At 51.1% G+C, this 22,949-nt stretch overlaps 1 protein-coding gene and 1 non-coding gene across 4 annotated transcripts; one reads left to right on the plus strand and one right to left on the minus strand.

Annotated features, from left to right (window-relative positions):
* Positions 1-93: 93 nt before the first annotated feature.
* Positions 94-16,744, minus strand: TMEM259 (transmembrane protein 259). 3 transcript variants are annotated; one of them, XM_044455842.1, is made up of 12 exons: positions 16,003-16,744; positions 14,958-15,318; positions 11,848-12,117; positions 8,639-8,813; positions 7,065-7,175; positions 6,523-6,645; positions 6,066-6,166; positions 5,067-5,124; positions 4,175-4,258; positions 3,839-3,971; positions 2,969-3,068; positions 94-2,754 (listed from the first exon to the last, which is right to left on the minus strand). In XM_044455842.1, exons 2-12 carry the CDS (start codon positions 15,174-15,176, stop codon positions 2,020-2,022), a joined length of 2,109 nt encoding a protein of 702 aa, XP_044311777.1. In that variant the 5' UTR covers positions 15,177-15,318; positions 16,003-16,744; the 3' UTR covers positions 94-2,019. The 3 variants fall into 3 exon arrangements, with proteins under 3 accessions (XP_044311777.1, XP_044311778.1, XP_044311776.1); XM_044455843.1 differs by lacking the exon at positions 16,003-16,744 and having other exon boundaries at positions 8,693-8,813; positions 14,958-15,989; XM_044455841.1 differs by lacking the exon at positions 16,003-16,744 and having other exon boundaries at positions 14,958-15,989.
* A 1,027-nt stretch (positions 16,745-17,771) lies between these two features.
* LOC123036650 lies at positions 17,772-17,878 on the plus strand. The gene has a single exon (XR_006417178.1). It is a non-coding gene; the product is annotated as a U6 spliceosomal RNA (small nuclear RNA).
* Positions 17,879-22,949: the final 5,071 nt, after the last annotated feature.

Genomic DNA, 22,949 nt, shown 5'->3' on the forward strand with positions numbered 1-22,949 from the left:
GCCGCGTGTTCTGAGTTTCCTGAGATGGTCCGGGATGCCCAACCAAAAAGCCGGTATACTCCCGACCGTGGGGAAGCGAAAAGGGGCAGAATAACGCTGTTAGATATAGCATTTATTATATATATATATAATATATATACATAAAAATATTTTGTACATTAAATAGAATGAATCCTACTCTCATTCTTAGTGTGATTTGGTTGGATACCCTCTCCTTGCCCCCAACAACCCTAACCCTGAAAGCCCCCAGTAGCCAAACCGGGCGGCAGGACAGGGCAGGGCAGGGCAGGAAGCAGTGCATGGTCCAAGATCGCGCCAATCCATTGCCCCCAAATGGCTCGTGCCACCGCCCCGCCTAGGAGGGCAAAGCGCGCATCTCCAGCCTTGCCGCCCCTTCCGGCCTGCAAGACGACCCAGTTAGCCAACGGTTATTCTTCGAAAACCGAAAGCAACAGGCTGCGACGGTTGCCGTCTAGCCGGCTTAGAATGAATCTGTTCCATGCTGCAAGCATCCCCGCCTCCCACACATGCCAGCGCTTCGCGAGCACACAGTTTACGGCATTCCTTGCCGAAAAGAGCAATTCCGGGCACGTGCACCCATCTCTGAAGAGAGCTTCCCATTGGGTAGGAGCTAATGCTTTTTAAAATTATCCCTGGCACTGCATTCTGTCTCTCCTCCCATGAAGGCAAGAGAAGATTCCAGGAATTCACATGGCTCAAACCCATCCCGTTTTCACAAGCCCACAAAGCACTCCAGTGCCCCGGTTTCAGGGCAAATGCTGTTGCCCGGCTAAAACCAGTTACGATGCTGCGTACCGCTGCCCCTGATCTGTGGGGGTTAGGGTTGGGCGTCCCCTTCTATTCTTTGTTTCCAGAAAGCAGATTAAGAAACCTTCAAAACACAGCTAAAAGGTGTCCCTCTGATAAAAAGGCACTGGGGCTGCAGAAAAAATATTCCAAGCCACTGTGCAGCAAAAACTGAAAATAGGGCTGGGGGGGGGGGGTGGATGGGAAATCACCTGGGCAAGGGCGAAAGCAAAGAGCTATGCAGGAGTTCAGGAGATGACTTGGCAACACCGGGAAAAACTTCGCTTTCAAGGCAGCTTAAAATTCTGCGGAAGCTAATGGCCCCTTGGCTTCATTCCCTTCCAATACAGGCCGATCGCTCCCATCTCAAAGCATTTGCCAGCACTGGAGTGAAAACAGGAGAGCGGCCAGTGCTCCCAGATCAGCCAGCAATGGCACACATTGCCTCTCCTGGTATCATTTCCATGCAGGACCTTGTTCTGGAGCAAAAGCCGCGTGCGACCTGTCCCTGGGGTTCTGGGGACACGGCCAGTGGCCGAAGAGGGTCAGCTCCACAAGAGAAAAACCAACAGCGCTTCTTTCCAGCCATGGCACAGGACTGAGGAACTCCCTGCCTCTCCCTTTCAAAGAAAGAGGCTTTGTTCACATTTTGCTGTGGGAGAGGCCACGTCTACAGAAGTAGACACAGCCCGCACGGTCGAAGGCCACAGGGTGGCCTTCTTAAGCAGCCAGCATGGGAGTCCCCCAGGCCGCTAAAAGGAGCAGAGCCGGGGGGCATGAGTTAATAAACTCGCGGGCCGGCTTGTTTTCCCAGTGGCCCAGCCTTCATCCCAAGCAGTTCACCACTCTGTATTTTCTGGCCTCCCTGGAAGATTCTTTCCTGAGGGAACTAAGCGAAGCGATAAGCGTCCCTGTCAAAACTAGGCCAACTTCTCCAGCCAGTATCACGGGAATCCCATGATTCCCAAGGGGCAGATGGGCCTCACTGTGCCACGTGGGGAAAGGTGCCGAAGCCACAAGGGGGAGGAACCGGAACTGGGACTTTAGTGGGGCAGCCCCTCTTTTTATTCACTTTTTGACTCCTGGGCTTGTGGGAGAGGGAGCACCCTCACACCTGGCCTAGGGCCTCTCACCTGGAGGAGGAATTATGAGTGCACGGGGAAAGACCAACGGATGAGAATGGAAAGGCCGGGCCTGTGGCAGGGAGGGCGCTCAGGAGATGCAGCGGAACTCAGGCTCGGGGGCAGTCATACTGTCCGGGGACACTGCGCAGGGGCCCGTCTCTGGCAGCTCCTCCTCAGGGGATGGACGCGGGGGTCCTCCCCCGGCGAAGCCTGGCACAGGGCAGTCTCTGTTTGGTGTGGCTGGGCTAGCCGAGCCCCCCGAGAGCTCTGGGGCAGCCCCAGGTGCAGGTTGAAGCGGGGCGGCGGCAGAAGACAACACGGTATCTGTCGCAAGACGCTGAGAAGTGCAAGTGGCCCCCGAGGGGCTCGGAGGAGACGGGGCAACCTGCCCGCTGATCGAGCTTCGGGTGAACGAACCGAAAGGGTCCACCAGGTTCTCTGGGCCCCGGGTATTCGCCACTTGCAGGGCGATGTCTGGGTCCACAAAGGAGCCACCCAAGTTGGACAGGAAGGTGGCCTCTGTGATCACAGCCGCCGTATCGGCCACCCAGCTCAAGTCAGTCGACAGGGAGTTGACGGCGGCGACGGTGGCGGCGGCGACGATCGCGGCCGTTTCATCCTCGGAGCCATCGTCCCCGTCAGCATCCGCGTGGGGCTCCCGGCCAGCCTGGCTGGTGGGGCGAAGGGTCGTGTTGTTGTTGAGGTTGTCCTGAAGGGCACTTTGGGCCCCGAACTGCTGGTTGTGGAGGAGCAGCTCTTGGATCCGGATCTGATGCAGGATGGCCGGCAGCTCGTAGTGGTGGAAGAAGTAGATCATGGAATGCTGCGGGAGAAGCATAAAAATGCTTTAATAAAATAAATATTAATAAAATATTAATAATAAAAATATTAATAAAATAAATAAATAAGCACGACGGGGAAAGCTGAGTGTTGGCCGCGGTTGCTTGCCTTCCTGCAACACGCCCCGGCAAGAAGGAAAAGGACAGCCGCACAGGAGGGGACAGGTGGGGACAGGTGCGGCAGACCCAGCGGCCTACCTGAATGAAAAGCCACGAGGTGACCAGGGCCAAGCTGCTGTACTGCCCGTTGAAGCGGTAATGGTAGGCGTAGAAGGCGAAGTGGTACAAGTAGAAGAACCTGCGAGACACAGAAGGGCAGTTTTCACAAACACGGGGGCCGAGGCATCAGCTGGCTGCCCATCTCTTCTTGCCACTGCTGCCTCCCGCCGAGAGGCAGGGGTGCATCTGCCTGTACTTCCGGTCTTTCCTGACTCATGCCAGAAGCATCGGAGCTAAAATAAGGCGTGTCGTAGAACAAGAAATTTAAAACATAAAATTACAGCATGCACAGGTTAAGCCCAGGTAAGCTAGCAGCATTAGTTGCGCTGTCAGGCTGCCTTAAGGTCCTTTGACATGCTCCGGTCGGGCACGAAGGGCAGGTACGTGCGTGCGTGCTGCCGTCTGCACATCACCACAATCACAAAGGCCAGCAGCCACCGAAAAGCTACTAGTCTGAAAGTGGAACAAGCTAGCTGGGAATAAATGAACTCATCTGAGGGGACAGGCAAGTCCCCACGACTGCAGCCAGGCCAAAGATGTTAAAAGGGAGCAGCTGGCCGTGCAAACGAGGCTGCTGATGAGGGCTGTCCAGCGGGGAGAGGTCATGGGGTATAATGGTTAGCACACTGGTCCAGGACTCAGCAGCCCCATGAAATGCCCTGGCTGACTTCGAACGATTCCCAGGCTCGGAGGGAGGCTCCCTGCCCTCGATGCGCTGCTGTCCAGATGTGCAGGGCCATCCCTCTCAAGCCCGACACATCTGGAGACCCCAGGAAGGCAAGTGCAAGCAGGCCTGGGGAAGGCCGTCCGACGGGGCTCCCGGCCAAAGGCCGCTTTGTGTCTCCAGACCTCAGCCAGTGCCGCTTGCTGGTGTGGGTGTGGCAGCAGATGGCGTCGTACTGGTCGGCCAGCCAGACGATGAGGATGATGTAGAAGGCCGTGGTGGTGTCGTTGAAGAACTCGGACATGATCGCTTCCATGCCTGGCAAGGAACGGGACAAAAAGTCAGAAAGACCGACGGGCTCGGCGTCGGCAGGACGCACGCTCTGCCGTCGGGCGGCACACGGGGGGAGCCTCCCGTGGGGAATGGCCTCTCTTTGAGCCACTTGGAGGAGCATGTGCAGCTTAACCATGAACTGAATCGCCGCCCTGGGAGCTGCGGGCGTCCAGGGCGGGGCTCCGTACCTACTAAAGCCAAGATGACTGTCAGCAAGGGGGCCGCGGGGAAAGCGATCGTCATGTTCATTTCCAGCATCTGCAGCAGGTCCACTGGAAGGGAGAAAGCGGCAAAGCTGAAGACGACGGGGGCTCTGGGTGCGGCCCTTCACCCCCCGTGAAAAGCCTCCCTGGCCCAAAGGCCAGCAAGGAGCTGCTTGGAGAAGGCCCGACTATGGAAGTGGACAAAGGGAGCAACTCGTTTTCTGACTCCGCCTGAGCCAAGGAAGGCATGAGAGGTACAGCACTTCCAAATGATGCCTGTGCCGTCTAAATGCACCCTTCCTTTATATGCAGGGACCCACAAAGAGCAGCTATATTGCATGCATATTCCTCTACGGCAGGTGCAGGAGTCCCGGGAAAGAATTTCTGCTGCCCTTTCTTGGGAGGAATATCTGACAGGATTTTGCCTGCACAAAACGTGCAAAGGACTTGAAGCTTCCACTGCGGCAGCTGCTGAAAAAGATTCATTGCAGCCGGAGTCCTAAAAATTATCGCAGTAAAGCTGTGCTCATGGAATGGATCGGATGGTTTTATTTTTCTGTACTGTTTCTTTGCAGGCGAAAGGGTGAAAGGGGGCCTGGGGAACTCCCACCCAATTGTACAAATAAAAAAGTAGCTTGGGATCAGCTACTTCAAGCAAAACGCTCAGGGGTCCATAAAACAGCAACTCAGTGCCCAGCCGTCAGTACGGCAGATTTCTCTGGATTCCAACTCTTAGGACTTGATCGAAACCTCTGCTCAGGCTCCGGAAGAGTGGATGTGCTTTTTTTTTTTTGGTCAGACTGCCCAGACTCCGAATTCCCTCAAGTCCAAGCTCATCTGAACAGCAGAAATGCCAGCCAGGCAGGGGAATGCTTACCGATAAAGATGAAGATCTGGTGATGTGAGTATCGCAGCAACATGGAGACAGAGAGCGTCTGCAATGAGAAGGGTGAATAAGCATCAGAGTCTGCCTGTCTGCCCCCCCTGCACCCATTTATTTAATTTTAATTTTAATTTTTATATTTTTTTAATTTTATATATATAATATATAAATTTTAATTTAATATTTATATTTTTAATTTGTATTATAATTATTTTAACTTAATGATGTGAGCCGCCCCGAGGCTTCGGCGAATGGGGCGGCATAAAAATGTTTTAATAAATAAAAAATAAATTTAGGGCAGCCCCCCCCCCGCCTCCAACTTGACATCCTGAGAAGCATTCATCCCTTGCCACAAATTAAAACGGAAGGTATGGCTCATTGAAGCTGCCCAGAAGTTTGTTCTGAGATTGTTGAAGAGGAGGAATGATGCACCCACTGCGGAGCACCGCTCTCCCACCTTTATTTCTCTGTGAAAATTATCATCCTGAACGTGTCTGGAGCAGAGATGGCCCTGTGTACAGAAGAGCCCAGGAAACTATGGAAAATCCACGTGTAAACTCGCCATGCAGTTCCTGGCAAAAACCCAACCTGCCAACTGGCTGAATGCAAAGATGCAGGCTGGTCAGTGGACACTCGCCTATGGAGAGCAAGACACTGGCTCCAGGCGACCAGAAGAGAAGGACGTCCCTTCCAGCAGCAGTAGCTTCCACCTCTGCTAGCCCACATGCCTGTTTGGTTGACGCCACAGTACTTGGAAAGTGGCCAGAGGTGGTGCAGCTGTTTGGGGACACACAACTGGGCTGCAGCAGATGGGGGAACAGCTGAAGGGAGACGGGAGGCCGCAGCATTGAACTCGCACCCTGCTGCCTGACCTGTATTGGGATGTCAAGCTAATTTAACTGGGAATAGTCGGGATTTGGGTAAAGCTACCGTGAGAAGGAGCACGACTGCATGGCATCTCGCAACGTGTGGCAAAAGGACAGAAACACTCACAAAGATCACCATGATGACGAAGGCCGCCAGGTACGACGTTCTGGCCATCCACATGCTGATGAAGCGGTAGTGTTCGCCGGACACCACGTTGCGAAGGAACCCTGGCGAGGGGGGGAAGGTGGGAGCACAAGAGAAGGGGAAGCTGGTTCACGCCTGGGTTGCCGCAACCCACACAAGCGGCTCCACAAAAAGAGGCAAAAGCGAAAGCCGTCCAGAGAGACTATGGCTAACTGGAAGGCTTATAATCGAATGAATAAATAAATGCATATATAAAATCAGCAGCAGCCCAAAGGAAAGTCTACCATGAGATCAGCCTGTCAGCCGAGGCACAGGCCGAGCTGGCCCATCGGTGGCCTGTCCCCAGAATGCTTAGCGTTTTTAGAGTGGTCAGATTTTGGCACCCAGAAAAGCGACGTTCTGCCACCCGTCCGACCTTATGTCCAGACCCCGCGTTCACCTTTGTTTTCCTCGTTTTCGGCCAAGGCCTTCACGCTGGACATGAGGATGTCGTCGTAACCGAGGAACTCATCCAGCAAAAAACGACTGAACCTGTCCCCAAAGCACTGGTCCCGGGTGGGATCTGGTGAGAGGATGGGAGAAGGGTGAATCCCTAGCAGGTGGATGCACGGAATACTCATGAACATTCCAGCTGCTGAAGGAGAAAGGACTGGTGGCTGCAGAGGAACCGGAGGGTGATCTGGCTGGGAGCAGGAAGACTATGCATGGCTCAGAGACAGGAGGAGCTGGGGCAGAAAACCTTATCGGAAGGCCATGACTCCCAGGGGCCACTTTGATTGATGGGAGGGAGAGGCGGTGGCCACTTCCTTCGGCTGCATACAGCCCTGCTGCTGTTTTTATTCCCCAGCTTCCCAGCCCCTGCAGCTGCTCCCGTCCTTCCGGTGACTGACTCTGTCTCCAATGTCCAACCCCACATCCCCTGAGCCCAAGGCAGCCGCCGACCGACCGACCGACCGACAACGCTCCGAGAAACACACTTACCCAGTGTGACCACCATGACGGGGATGCTGAGGCGCTGGCGGGTGCTCTGTGATAAGCGCAGGAACCCGTACTCAAAGGAATACTCCACAATGTACTCGTCCTGTGGCCAGACTGCAAAAGGAAGAAGAGGAAAGTTGGCTCAGAAGACCAGAGGGGGTGCATCCAGGCAGAGGCAGAGTGCCCCCAAGAGGGCTAGGGCTCGGACACTCGGCTCCGGCCTCCTTCAGGACAGGGAAGGAACGGAGAAGGAACCCAGCTGGTTTCAGCTCAAGCCGAGACCAATCAGCCGTTCTGAAGGCACCACCGAGAGTGTGTTTCGGCTTCACCGGCATACAGCAGGAGCCGGTCCTTTGGCGAATCCTGTCTCACTGGATTCTCACACAGCCTCTTTTGGGCTGTTCTTGTTAGCTGAACCAGGCCTGCCGAACTGCTGCTGTCAGATCACAAGCTCAGATCCCAAATCGGGGTTGGTTTAACACAGGGTGGGTCCACAGTGTCCATCACCCTTCGCCACTGGCGATGCTGGCTGGGAATGATGGGCACGACAGGCCATAACCTGCCCATTCCCTGTTTAGAGGTGAAGCAGAAACAAGCAGGTCCAGGGCATGGCCTTGTTCACAGTAAGCCAGGATCCTCTCAAACTCTGCGCTGCTGGGCGAACAGAGGAACGCAGTGTCTCAGCAGAGAAAGGAAGGATGTGCTCTTCCCAGGAGAGCATTCCTTTCTCTGCAAGGATGAAAACGGACCGCCTCTTCTGCAATCAAGTCGTAAAAACTCTTTGTAAGGTAAACAGGTCACTTTTGAAGGAAGAACCCTGCCAAGGCAACGTCTGAGCAACAATAGTCTGAGAATTAAAGACAGGCACAGTAATAGAAAAATTCTAAAAAATATATAAACAGCAACAACGACACATAAGAGAAACGCCTACCGCGCTCCAGAGCAGCTACAAGCCAGTCCAATAAAACTCAAACGGGGCAGGCAAGAGTTTAAAACTTTCTTAACTGTCTGCAGTGAGGAAGTTGGGTGGACCCTGAGGAGCAAAGCATTCCTGTGGGGCCTTGAGTGAAAAGCCCTTCCACCTACCTAGCCAGCTTCAAAAGGTGGGCAAGTGAGAAGGGTAGATGTTAAAGTGCAGGCAGGCTGATAGGAGTCGACCCCGCTCCTCGCACAATTTGGCCCAGTCTGGTTACAGCACAGGGCACGACGTTACGCTATGGGAGTTTCAAGAGAAAAGTGGCCTGCAGCTCCCAGCACGCCCCAGCATTCTGAGTAGCGCGCTATTTTTCTGCCTAAACTGTTTAAGGTTGTGCCCTTAGAAGGTCAAATTTGACACCAGGCAGGGGTTCTTCTCAGCAGGGCCCCACCACAACTCCTTTCGGAGTGACAGGAAGTTCACTTTCCCATGAGGAAGTGCACCCCTTCCCAAGGAGAGCCTCACCAGCCAACCGGTTTGCAGAGGAGAGATTAAAGAAAGGACCCGGTTAACGGCAAAAGGAAAACACAGAAGATATGAAGGGGAGGAGGAAGCGAAGTCAAGGAATGGAAAGTTCAGGAGAGCATCGTCGTGTCTTTACCTGCTTTGGCTAGCATCTCTAAGCTGGACACAGGCTCACTGAGAGGCTGCATACCTTTAGAAGCCGCCGGCTCGCCACTGAAGGAGAACTCCTGGCTTTCGTTGGGGGACAGCACCTTGGCGCCACTCAGCCGAGAAGGCTTGGCAAAAATGTTGGGCTCGACGGCCAGGTCGAACTGTCGGCAGGTGAAGGAAGACGGGGGGCAGAGGGGGAGAGAGACAGACACAGACACACCCGAAGGAATTTGAATGGATATGAAGAGAGAGCTTGCATCCAACTTATTCCACAGCACAGCTGCTGGCTCTCAGCAGGTGGCCCGAGTCAAAAATGCGGGGGCTGACTTGCCCACCTGAGGGCCACTGGAGAAGCAGAAGGCAGCAGAGCAGCAGCATCCAAGGACAGGGAGCTGCAAACGGCCCTGAAAGGCACCTGCTATCAGCTGCTTGTCCATCTGACTGCAAACCCACATTGCCCACTTCCGTCTCCCTCCAGCCGCCCCTCTCCTCTCAGCAAGCCGGCCGCGATGCGACTGGCCACCTCCCCGGTGGAAGCCTTCTGCGGGCTGAGGCCGGGAATGATGCCTCAGCTTCCCAAACATGCCTGCAGGTTCCAAACGCCTGCCAAAGAATTAGTTCGTCTAACTGGGCATCCCAGAAGGGATGGGTTTAGCAGCAGGTTTTAATGAAGTTTGCTTCCCTTCCTGGTCATCTGCCGCTGCACTGCTCTCGTTGGGGAAAAAAAGCTGCAGATGTAAGAATGCAAACAAGTTTTGCAATGTGGAACAGGACAGCCTGTGAGCAACTGGGGCCGGAACGGACGGCACACAAGCAAGGGCCGGAACAGTCTGAGCACAGCACCGCAAAGTCCTCGGCCAAGGTCAGACTGAGAGAGACAAGGCACCGTCTCTGCCATGGTGCACCCCCACAGCCTTGTGCCGGAGGACCCTGCTCCCCTGCAAGGGGGGTGCCGACCCACTGAGAGGAGGGGGAGGCACACACCTGTGTTCCTGGGCCTACGCATCCCCGTCCCCAACCTCCTACTGGACAGACTGCAGAAATACCTGCTGGTGGCAAAGCTGCAATCGCTTGGACACTTTTAAATTAATTAAAGCCACTTTAAAATACTGTAACCCCAAAGGACTCTCACTTGCGGTCCCTTCTTGCCTACACGAGCAGGAGTCTCCTTTCCAGAGTCTTCCTGCTGCGGCACTTTCATATGTATGGACAGATGCCTCCTCTTTTCTCGGCATCTTTTAGCAAATTTACTACTGAAGCCCTGTCCCTTATATGGCCAGAATGGCACAAAAGGGAGTTATTAGGGGGGCAGGGGGACTGGGGACCCACGGCAAGCAGGGCTGTGAACAGTTCTTCAGAGGATGGGGAGGGGGGCCCTAAAGGACAGGCAAGAGACCACAAAAGCTGTATGTGGAGAGTGCGAGTTTATATTTTTTGGCACCAGGTCAAAACCTTGCCATTTAATCGCTATGTGACAAAACTAGCATTTTAATCGTTTTGAACAGCCGCTTTGACTTTGTCTTTTATGTAAACTTGCACAGAACGATGTTATTTATATATGTGATTTTACTGTATTTCAATTTTGTGGATTACAAGCCGTCCTGAGATGCCAAGGCATGAGGGGTGGCATACACAAGTTTTAAATAAATAAATGTTCAGTGACCACAGAATGCTGGCTGACTTTTGGTGGGAGAGAAGGGCAGGAATGCAATGGAATATCCAGAAAGGGCCTGGCTGGCTGGCTTCCCGAACAGGAGCGCTTGTTTCATGGCAGACTCCATTCGTTAAGTCCCATAGGCCTAATAACAGGGTCAACAGACATTAATAATGTTTTGGTGCCGTAGATACTGGCAGTTAAGAGTAGCACTTCACTTCCTTGTTTAATCCCCTTTCTGGATTACCCTCACGAGAAAGCATAAAAGGGCATTTGTTGAGAAAACTAAATGGAATTAAGAAGCAATTGAGTTCAGTCAGTCCACTGCCTCTGATGGGGCAGGCTGTTCAGGCGCCGACTTTTGCTCACACAACTCAAGCTGTTAATTTGGTAGCAAACCCTTAACGGACTTTGCTCTTGTTCACTGCCATGGGACAGGGATTTAGAAAATGATTTAAAGAGGATGGATTTGTTTACGCTGGCTGCCCAGAGCTTGGAAGAAACAACGGAAACAACAAAGTGAATCCATCAACCCGCAAATGGTGAAATCCTTCACACCAACAGAAACACTGGCCCCCACACCCAGGGCGGGGGGATGGACTCTAGCCAAGTCGTGAGCTAGAGGGGCAAACCAGAAAAAGAATCCATCCTTCTGCAATTGAAGCCCACTTACACCTGCCTAGGCTAGGGAGGCAGGATTTAATTCATGACACCACAGGCGTGTTGGGTGTGTACTTGTGTGTATTTACTCCCTTGCTTGCCTAGCCGTTTTGGAAGGACGGACCCTCCAAAACACTTATACCACAGCCTAACCCATCTGGAGAGAACCATGGGCTGCCACAAGATGTGGTGAAGATGTGGTGATGGCCACCAACTGGGGACAGCTTTAAACAAAACCGGACTTACGGCTAATGGCATGGGATAAAAATCTAATCGATAACTAAAAAGGGACTGGACAAATTAATGCAGAAGGCTATGATCATGGGCTCTGGACCCCCCTCCGTTTTAATTCTGGAGTCAGCATGGTTTAAACAATTTAAACAAGCCTAAAATGCAAAACTGCACACACCTGGGAGTCGTTTTCGATAGCGGGGTTGGCAAATGTTCCAACGCGTCCGGAAGGCAGCGGGGGTTACGGTTGTACTTAAGCACAGGGCAGTTCCAAAGAAAGCCCGTGAAGTCGAGCCCAAAATGGCCCAGACGCACCACCGGCCGTGATGGTGCGCTTCCAAAGACCAGCTGCCCGACGGAAGAGCAAGCACACCGTGTTCACGGACTGTGGTCTCGTCTGACAAAGCCGCCTTCGACGCGAGCACCTGCTTGGCCCACCTAACGTGGCACTGAGGTTACAGCCTAGCTGGGGCTCTCGAGAGATCCAGGCAATGGGCTTTCAGCCCTCCTGGAGCTGCTGCAGAAAGAACCAGGGAGGCAGGTGCTCTTTCCCGGAGCAGCCGTGCTGCCCGGCTTTTCTCGTGCTCTCCCACAGCACTCAAGGGGATCTACCCTGAGTGAGGAGGCCGCGCCCCACCACCATGTCATACCTTGACCGAGCTGTTTTCAAACATCTCCACGGACAGCTCCTCTTCCTCCTCCTCCTCCTCCTCCATCGCAGGCGTCTCGACAACCATGCCCGGGTACCGGTCGTTGTCGCAGAACTGGAGGAAGATGGGGGCGCGGCTGGAGTTGCGCTGGATCTCAACCCGCAGGATGCCGTCGCGCGGCCACTTGTCCCGCACGTGCTCCAGGCAGTTGATGGGCGAGCGGGAGAAGGCGATGTGGATGTAGGCCAGGATGAAGAGCACAAAGAGGGCCTGGAGGACAGAGAGGCGGCCACGTCAGAGGCGGGGGCATGGCTCCTCTGCCCCCATCCTGCACAGCAGGAGATGCACAGTCAAGGTCAGGAGGGTGGCACCCCAACTGCGGAACACGCTCCCCAGAGAGGTTCGCCGGGAGCTGATGCTTCTTTCCTTTTGGTGCCAGGAGAAACCCTTTTTATTCTCCCACTCTTTTAATTGCTAATCTGTTTCCATCTGTGCTTTTACACCTGTACTGGATGCTGTGTTACTCCTGCTTTTACCTGTATTCCATTTTATTGTTGTTGTTGTAAACCACCCTAAAATGTTTGTGATGGGATAGCATATAAAAGTTTTAAATAAAATAAAATAAAATAAAGTTTGAACATAAGACAGGCCCTGATGGACCTGGGCACACTTCTGTTCACAAAGCGTCCGGTTCAGCTGCCTTCATGGAAGTCCCTGTATTAATTTTATTTTAATAAATAATAAACTTTTATATGCTGTCCCTTAGGCATGGCATCTCAGGAGGCCTACAATCAGTAAAATCAAATACATTAAAACAACCTAAACAATAAATACCATGTAGCCAATAAAACACGACTGTTGCACTAAAATGCCATTTTTTAAAATAATGGTCAAATTAAAAGGTTTTGACCTGGCACCAAAGAGTATAAGCTCAGCGCCAGGTGAACCTCTCCAGGGAGCGTATTCCATAATCTGTAGGGCATGACTGTCACAGCCCCTCTGGCCCATGCTCCCCAGCAACCTGGACCACCTGGCTCCTCCCTATGCCAGGGAGTTCCAAAGTGCATGTTCGTGTTGTGCTGGGGAAGCCGAAACCCTTGAACCGATTTCACGGCAGGTGGCACCGCGAGGGAGGGACAGCATGGCACGAAGCAGGAGAGAACAAGGGGCAGACTAACCGGACAAGGAACATCCAAGGAGACACCTTGTGCTCTTTATTACCTTAATTGTGTTATCAGCTGTTTCTGCTCCGATTCTCCTGGCTCTTGTGGCAGCCTGTGTCCCTCTGGAGATATTTACACAGCATGTGAAAACGAACACGGTATACACTCCCATGTTCAGGTGGGCTGCCCAAAGGGAGAGGAGAAGAAAAGGGACCCCCATCCCACAAAGTGTAAGGAAATAGTTGGCTCAGCCATTCTGGGAATGGCAAGACACCCTTCTGCCTGAACAGGAATTATGACTGCTGCAGGGATAGCTGAGCACACACAACAGCTCAGTGTAAAAACTGGTGGACGGGTGCGTGTGCTGCCTGAGAACTAACAGGCTCCGATGCCAAGAGAGAGAGAGACAGAGAGAGAGAGAGACAGAGAGAGAGAGAGAGAGAGAGAAGCCCTGAAAGGTCAGAGTTCTTATTTCGCAAGGGGTGCGCTTTCTTGCTCACAATATCATTGCGAAATCTACTTCCTCATTCCTCGAGCAAGCAAAGGCATTTGCCGGATTTTAAAACAGTAACACAAGGACAGGTCCTGCACCAAGGCTAAGTTAAGGAACTGAAGGATCACACAGAAGCCTATTTTTCCTTCTTTTTTCAAAGTCACTGACTCCATTAAAAGTGGGGAGGGAATCTTTATCAGGTCTACAGGTGGCCCAGCACTAGGGGCAAAGCTTAACACTCCCCTGGTGGACTCCTGCAGCACGCTAAGCCAGACTGCTGCCGCCTGGGTTTGATGTCCCCTACCAGGGCCACCATGGGTAGGTGGGGTGCATCACCGGCCCTGCTCCAGGCGGCTGCTGGAGCCCCAAGGGATCCCCCATTCCTTGCTGCTGCTTGTTGGCACGGCTGCCGACAGCCCTGACTTGTGGGTAGACCTCACAAACAAACTGCTCTGAGATATGGACAGCGGCACAATCTGGCCTTGCTCCTCTCAGCCGGCAAGGGCACTGGGGAGGCGGCTGCAATGCGCTTTCCTCAGCCTCCTCTAGAGCCTCCACGGACGGGCAATGTGACAGTGTGGCCTAGTGGTGGCAGGACTTAACTGTGGACTGAGTTGCGATCTGCTTGGCCGGGCAGCTATCATCAGCTTGGCTTCCTTGCAAATCAGCCGAACCGATCTTTGTTCCATGCACAGCAACCAGCCGGAAGCAGGGTAGACCATGGGTGAGGGGGGCCGCAGCCGGCTCTCTCTATTCACAAGCCAGCCAAGCCAATCACGGCTCGCAGCAGAAGCGTGGGGCAGCCAGCCCCAGGTACCTCTCGGGCACTCTGGGGGGTAGCTGTCAGAATCACTGGCCGGGCAATCACTTGGCTGGAAGTTGAGGGATTTCTTGCAGCTGTTGCAAAGCAACTCTGCAGTAGTTTGGCTTACCCTGGCTCTGCAGAAACACAAGAGCTCTGGCCGCATCGAACACGCAATAGAACAGACACTTTAGAATATGCGCTATGTTAAAAACGATTTAGAAGTTTTGAAGCATGCAACCCATCTTATTTATTTTCACTCTGCTCTTAGCAACACTGTTTGATACGCAAGAAAAGCAGGGAATAGGGAGAGAGCAGATTTCTGGCTTCAGCTCCCCACATCCTTGATCACTGGTGAGGCTAGCAGGGGCTTCTGGGAGATGAAGTCCAAAACATAGGGTATGTCCAGACTGTCCATCCCTTCTACAAGCATCAAGCAGTCCCCTGTGGAGATCAGGAATTGTCTACAGTTGACCAGCCTCAGGTCACTTAAACAGTTCCATGTGGATAAATCGTTCCCACACAACCTCCAAATGCTGCAGCTTTTCTTTTAAGCATGGCTGAGCACCTGAGCAATGCCAACTATGTCTGAAATACTAGAGTATGAGCACAGAAGATAAAATACCTAGCCCCATATTCCCCCTTCATTTACCTTCAGGAGCACAAAAAACTCAAAAATGCGACGGAACGATGATGGGAAGAGACGGGCATAAGTGACAGCCATCTTGAAGAAAAGCGCGTGGAAGAGGCGATCACGGACGTTGATGAGGGGGTTCTGGTTGAGGTTGCGGATCCCTCGGTTCCCCGCAGGAAGACCTCCTGCAGCATTGTTCATGGGATGCTGGTGCTGGTTGGCTTGGTTCTCTGACATCCTGAGGTTTTGAAGAAGCAGGAGAGAAGTGTTCCTCAAGTCCCCTTTCAAAAGCAGGTTCTGATGACAGTCCAGCACACAAAAATTCAACTTTGGGGGACGAATCAACTTCCACTCTGAGAAGGCACAGCCGATAAGGAGGCTAAGAAAAAATTAAAGGATTCTTCTCAGTCGCTCCAAGGAAAATACAGAAGTCCAGATCACAAGAAGTCACAGCCAAAATTAAAAATTGCCTTTGATGAGAAAGTTTCAGGACACTTCAAAGCAGCTGCAAGTTGAGATGCGCACGGTAAAATGAGATGACTGGCCAGATGGATTCAGCACCACGAGGCTTCTTAAATGGATGTGAACAAGGCTCAAGAACGAAAGCACTGCGTGGGAATGAGCAGAGCTCGCACAGGAAGGGCACAAGCAGCAGGCTGCAAACGAAAAGCAACTGAGTTCCAGCAAAGGGAAAAACAAAAAGTGTGTGATGTTAAGCTGGGAAAGAGCCACCCTGACTTGGCTTATGAGTGCCCTGACAGGAACCAATGAGGTTTTAGAAGGGGAGGGGACCCAATCTGCTATACTGTTTTTGGCAGGCAATGGAGAACAGAGAGAGGTGAAGTCCAAGAGATCGAGAGAGATATAAGGTTGTTTGTTCTCAAAGGTGTGGCAGCAATTAGCACCCTTTCAAGTCCCCAGTGTATAAGAGTAGGGATGGGGGAGCTAGGCTGGAAGACATAAAAAAAACTTTGCTGAAATATTTTAGGTAACCAAGCTATGCACTTGCACAATGAAAGGCAAAAAAGCGAAGGGTGTACCAGAAGCAGCAAAGGATGCTTACCTCAAAGCACCCCAACCTGGAGAGATGGACAAACCGGGGGAGTGATAAGGCTCCTTGCTTTAAATGGGAGGATGCCGGGGGGGGGGGGGGGGGAGCAGCTTTGCCAGAGGGTTCAAAGTGTGCGTGTGTGTGGGAGGGGGGAGACCTACCTCAAAAGGTTTATGACTGAGTAGAAGGAATACTTCAGTGAGGAGAAAACTACAACCAACCTATGAAATGGGATAGCGTGGCAAGAAGAAAAACTTTGCCCAAGAGGGGAAGGGTGGGGGAGTGCCTACCTCACAGGGTGGCGGCAATCTGGAAGGTGGGGAGGGGAAGAGGGCAGCTTCCAAGGGCTAGCCACAGATGGGGCAGAGCCCCCTACATAGACTTACCCCCCTTTCAAAAGGGGAGGCAGTCCTGCCCCACAACAGGCTCGCGAAATTGGGGGGGGGGGGGGATCGAAAGCTTTCGGCCAGAAGGCAAAGGGAAAGAGCGACCCACGCAGACCCCCCTCCACACAAATAAGCCTCGGCCAGGGTGCAGGTGTCAACGAAGGGGGATAGTTCGAGAAGCGGCGCCTCCCCAGAAAGCCAAGCGTGCGCCTCAGGTGGGCCGCGCCGGCCGCTTCCCCCAGTCCTCAAGCCCCTTCCGTTGTCGGCAGTGCCCCGTGCCCCAGCAGCCCCGGCTCAGTCCCCCTTCTCGTCCGCCCCGGCCGCCGCCATTTTGTTTGGTTCGTTCCTTCCTCCTCTTCCCCCTCCTGCCCAGGCTGAGATGATGACGTCACCAGCGGAAGTTGGGGGGCAGAACGAGCGAGAGCGCAGAGCTGCGGGGCGAACAGGACTCTGGGAAGGACCTGGGAGGAAGGCGGGGCGAGCGGGACCAAGCCCAAAGGGATACAGTCACTGCACGAAACGGTGCACGAAACAACACGTACGGTTCCTGGTTGACGGCATCTTTATTTTTTCACCTTTTATTATTACATTTCTATATCGCCTTATTGCCCAAAGGGCCATCAGATGAGGGCGATAAGACAAGCATATTCCCTGCTCCTCCAAAAAATAATTTGATGGACATGTCGGGAAAGTCATAAGGGGAAGTTCCCTTCCGCACAACTCCATTGAGACCCTTAGCTTAAGCTGTTGAACTTCTGCCTGTCCTGATTATGTGGTTCATTTTTCAGGCAACAGCAGTGGAAAGCGTTGATTTTATTTCTCTGTCTCTCTCTCTCTCTCTCTCCCTTAATTTCTCTGGAAATCATTGCTCCCTCTCCTGTTAAAATGATTGTTATTGAAGGCAACAACTAATACAAATAGCATTTTGGAACAGAGTGGAGACTCCAATGAATTGCGACATCGAAAGGAAACCCCTCGAATACTGACGTCTTTTTCCTATTGCTTTAATGTAACATTTACCATACCTAGACCATATATAGTTCTTGTCAATAACTGGAATGAGGACTCGAAGTAATAAGCGTGTGGCGCACTGGTTTTCCTATACCTCTTGGTCATGAATGTCTCACTGCCCCGGCTAACACAAAGACTCTTTATTTCCATAAGCAGGCCCGCCCATCCTGTTCCGTCATGCACCGCGGAAGCAAGTTTATAATTTTCTGAAGTTTTTCTCATTTTACTGCAAAATATAACTATGCTAGAAACATTTGTATCGATTTCTTGTAGGAAATATATAGTATAAAAATAGTCTAAAGGGAAAAAAAATACCTATTCACCGTAGCCTGCAAATATTATAAAAATTGAGCTATAAGTAGGAGTCGGACCGCACAACAGTTTGTGCTCGCTTCGGCAGCACATATACTAAAATTGGAACGATACAGAGAAGATTAGCATGGCCCCTGCGCAAGGATGACACGCAAATTCGTGAAGCGTTCCATATTTTGCTGTTTTTTCTTCCTCCCTGCATGGCAAGCTATAATTAGGCAAAAGGGGGCAAATAACCGCGAGTAACATCACCTGTTATATTGCAGCTGGTATACTATGGTGGCCTACAGCTGTCTTTGCTGGCATAAGTGCAGGCAGTTGATTTTATGCTGTTGTTAGTCGTGAAGTTGTGCCCGACCCATCACAACCCCATGGACAACATTCCTCCAGGCCCTCCTGTCCTCCACCATCTCCAGGAGTCCACCCAAGCCCACACCCATCGCCCCAGTGACCCCATGCAGCCACCTCATCCTCTGCCGTCCCCTTCTTCTTTTGGTGTCAATTGTTCCCAGCATCAGGCTCTTCTCCAGGGAGTCCTTCCTTCTCATTTGGTGGCCAAAGTGTTTGAGTTTCATCTTCAGGATCTGGCCTTCTAAAGAGCAGTCAAGGCTGATCTCCTCTAGGACTGACCAGTTTGATCACCTTGCGGTGCAAGGGACTCGCAGGAGTCTCCTCCAGCACCACAATTCAAAGGCCTCAATCCTTTGGCGCTCAGCCTTCCTTATGGTCCAGCTTTCACAGCCATACATCACCACTGGGAAAACCATAGCCTTGACTATACACACTTTTGTTGGCAGGGTGATGTCTCTGCTTTTTAGTCTGCTGTCTGGATTTGCCATAGCTTTCCTCCCTAGGAGCAAGCGTCTTTTAATTTCTTGGCTGCAGTCCCTGTCTGCGGTGATCTGGGAGCCCAGGAAAATAAAATCTGTCACTACCTCCATTTCTTCCCCATCTATTTGCCAGGAAGTGATGGGACCAGATGCCATGATCTTAGTCTTCTTAATGTTGAGTTTCAAGCCAACTTTTGCGCTCTCCTCCTTCACCCGCATCAAGAGGCTCTTTAGTTCCTCTTCACTTTCTGCCATGAGAGTGGTACCATCTGCATATCTGAGGTTGTTGATATTTCTCCCAGCAATCTTAATTCCAACTGGTGATTCATCCAGCCCCGCCTTTCTCATGATGTGCTCTGCATATGAGTTAAATAGGCAGGGGTACAATATGCAGCCTTGCCAAACGCCTTTCTCAATTTTGAACTCTTGTCAGTCTTGTCATCTCTTGTTTGACCACATCCAGCTTGCCTTGAATCATGGATCTTGCATTCCAGGTTCCTGTGGAGTATAGATTTTCCAGCACCGGACTCTCCTTTCACCACCAGACAAATCCAGAGCTGAGTGTCCTCTCGGCTTTGACCCAGTCGCTTCACTCTTCCTGGCGCTACTAGTACTAGCCCTCTGCTCTTCCCCAGGAGCACATTGGACACCTTCCGACCTGAGGGGCTCATCTTCCGGCGTCATATCTTTTTGCCTTTTGGTACTGTCCGTGGGGTTTTCATGGCAAGGGTACTGGAGTGGGTTGCCATTTCCTTCTCCAGTGGATCACCTTTTGCCAGAGCTCTCTGCTATGACCTGTCCGCCTTGGGTGGCCCTGCATGGCAGAGCTCATCGCTTCACTGAGCTATGCAAGCCCCTTCGCCATGGGAAGGCAGTGAGCCATGAAGGGGTTATTTTTTGGGCGCAGTCTATAGATACAGTGCTTCACTGCATATTTATTCATTACACTTATATTGCCTTTGATTTCCATATTTGTATTGTTTGAATCTTGGATAGTGTCTAGGGAAGGTGCTACAATTGCAGATGTACTAAAATATTTTTTGAAAAATAGCTCAACAGCCATTTTAGCAGGTCGCAGAATGGGGAGAAAGAAAAAAGGGGCCATTCCACTAAGTCTTGTGATTTTTATATCTTCTTTCCCCATCCCTTTTGTGTCGTATCTTTTTAGTTTATAACCTTGGGACTGACATGTGAATGACTGGGTACATGCCACTTCAGGAGAATATTTGATTGAGCAGTAGGACGAAAATTCTTTAACAAAAGATGTGAATAGTATTACTATTAATAATAGGGGTGAAATAATTCCATCACTGTTTTTATTAGCTATGAAATATTTATTACCTGTATTTACTGTGCAATATTTTCTCTGGAGTTAAAGAAATTTATTGATGCAAAATAAAAATCCAACAGCCAAACCTTTCTACCAGGCTCACAACAATTTAAAAAAATATTACAAAGAAGAAATGCAACATTATACTGAAAGCTTGTCTGACATTCTTCACATGTACAATTTAAAAACAGTTTTAGGATGCAAATCTAATCTTCCACAAAATTTTCACTTTTTTCCTTCTAAGTAGCTTTCCTAAGCTTTTTCCCCCTTTCTTGATAAAAATCTGTATTGCTTCCTCACAGCTAAATTCTCCCCATTTCATTTTCTTAATGCACAGTATTTTTGATAATAAAGAGAGGAAAATCAAATTCAAACTTAATCATCCATAATGGTCATGACTGTCTTCTAATTTTGCCATTTTCCAAGTGCCTGAAAAAAACAGGCATGTTTAAATGTCCAATATGAGCTGAATGGTCCCATGATGGAGAGCAGAGAGAACAAGAATTATGATTTCCTTCTTTTGGTTTATGGGTTGGCAATTTGAATCCATTGCTTAGTGATATTCAGTCTGAGTGCAGTAATTTGGAGTAATTTCCAAGGTGCCAAACATCTGAATCCACAGCAGAATTGTTGAGCGTTTTGCTTTTCCTGTTGGCATTGCACCGTCTCTTGCATTATCTTCCCAGAAAAGGTCAGCAGGGCCCCAATGTTCCTAGACCTGATGGGGAGACCCATGAAGCTGTGAAGAGAAACCACACACTGAGATTAAGTATTCTAAATACAATTAAGAATGCTGAAGTAAATGCCATTCAGCTCTCGAGCAGACAGAACCTTTCCGAAATGGTGGACAGGAAGGGATGATTCAGAGTGTATTGAACTCTTCACATGGGCAGAGGTTACCTTCCCAAGTGAGTCAGTCCATAGGGTGCCCAGGTGAATTGCTCACATTCAGGACTGAAATTGACAGAATCTTGGTTTTCAATTTGTGAGGAAGAAATAAAAACTCGGGTTTGTGGGAAAGATCAAACGTTTGAACCTCGGCTGCTTTATTGACCGGTGCCCCAGAATTCCTGCAGTTGACTAACAATAATTCATTACCGGGTAGAGGCAAACTCAACTGCGAGGTTTCAATACAAGTACAAAGCATTTTATACTCTCTTGGTCACATACACATGTACAAAGCAATTGATGACAGAATGCAGACATTACAATGAAATTCTGAGGTCATCATATACAGAACAGATAAGGAAGTTCAGCCAAACATACAAGTGACAATACGAGTACAAATATTTCTAACTGCAGTGTATTAGACCCTTATACACCCTCACGCCCCTTAAGATCTGAGGGAGAAGCCCAGCTCCAGGAACCCTCTCGAAAAGAGGTTAAAAGGACTTGAACTCAGAGCAGGGCCTTCTCTGCGGTGGCGCCCAGACTCTGGAATGCGCTCCCCAGAGAGGTCCGCCTGGCACTGAGCATATACTCTTTCGGTGCCAGGTCAAAACCTTTTTATTTAAGCGCTATTTTAAAAGTTAATAGTGTTAATGATTCCAGTCGCTTTTGCTTTGTCTATTTTGATTAATTTGATGTTTATGTATAGTTTTATATCACTGTTTTAATCTGTGGATAGTGTTACTAGATGTTTTAAATTGTTTTTAAATTGCTGTAAGCTGTCCTGAGATATTTATATAAAGGATAGCATACAAAAGCTTTAACTAAATAAATAATTTTTGACATTTCAGTTGTGTAAGTCCCAGAAACTTGAACCCATATCCAGGTCTGCTTAAACATGTAAATGTGTCTGATGGATGAAGCATTTAGGGAATCTGGTTTGAGGATTTCACTCAGGCTGCCTCTGTGGGACTTAGCTGGGCCCCTTCAGAAGCAAACGGGCCCCTTTGTTTCCGCTCTGCACAGATACTGGCCCTCTGGCAGCTTCCCAGTCTAGCTAAAAATGCAATTTTCTCAAGGCATCAGCAATGCTAAACAGTGACCTGCCTTGGAAAGCTGTGCTTTGTGAAAAAGAAGTGTATATTCGATTTTATAACATGAAGGCACATATAAGCAGTGTTTTTCTACCAGGATTCATCCAGATTTTCCCAACACAGTGTACAGAAACTGGAGCAGACCAGTGAAAGATATAGCATTAAAGCAGCTAGGTGGGATGGAACGGACCAGAGGACACAGTCCTGTCCCGCAGGATGTTTCCTGACGGAATGCGAGTCCCAGTAGCTGCTGCATTCGTTGCGTGGGGGCATTTCTGATCGAGACGCACCATTTAGGGCAGGGGTTCTCAAGCTTATCCACTGGGGGCCAGTTGAAAGGTGCCAGTGCCGGGCGCGGGCCGGAAAGGCGGTGCCGGCACTGCGCATAGGCCAGCAAGGGGGCGGGGAGGGGGCGGCGGGGCGAGGAGGCACGGGTGGGCGTGTGGGGCGAGGCGGGTATGCACCATGAGGCGGGCGCACGAGGCAGCGGCTTGCTCGCTTGGAGATCGTTTTCTTCGAGTGAGCAAACCGCTGCCTCCCCACACAAGGGGGGAGGTGGGCAGCAGCAGGCCCAGGCTTGCGCGCGGCGGGTCCAAATGGGCATGGCGGGCCGGATCTGGCCCCCGGGCCGTAGTTGGAGGACCCATGATTTAGGGGGTCAGAAAATCAGAGGGCATGAAAGGACGGGGGACTCATAGTCAGGGTTTCAAAGAAGGCTTTTCTTTCTCAGTTCCCCGATGGGCGACACAGAGTGTTACAGAGGGGCTAGCTGGCATTCCCTGAGCTCAGAAGGAATTCTGTCAGCGGAACAAGGCCCTCTGCAGCCTGCAAGGAAGCAGGTATTCTGGGGAATCGGACCTGCTTTTCCACTTTTGAGTCTCATGGGGTAGCACTTTTTCGGAGACCTGTCTGTGCAGGATCCTGAATCCAAAAGTCCTCAGGGATTTGCGTCAACACTCCCTGTTGCAACTATGCTCCCCCATGACTGAGGCCGCCCTCAAAGTGGAGGCGCGATTGCAAGAATGGATGCCATCTTCCAAGGAGGTTGGGACTTACCAAATGCAGGGCACTGCAGGTTTATAGCAAAGAGCACTGGCCCGCACCAAGG

This window comes from Varanus komodoensis, unplaced genomic scaffold (assembly GCF_004798865.1).
Source record: "Varanus komodoensis strain SLA01 unplaced genomic scaffold, ASM479886v1 scaffold80, whole genome shotgun sequence".
In the NCBI taxonomy this organism is placed as follows: domain Eukaryota; kingdom Metazoa; phylum Chordata; class Lepidosauria; order Squamata; family Varanidae; genus Varanus; species Varanus komodoensis.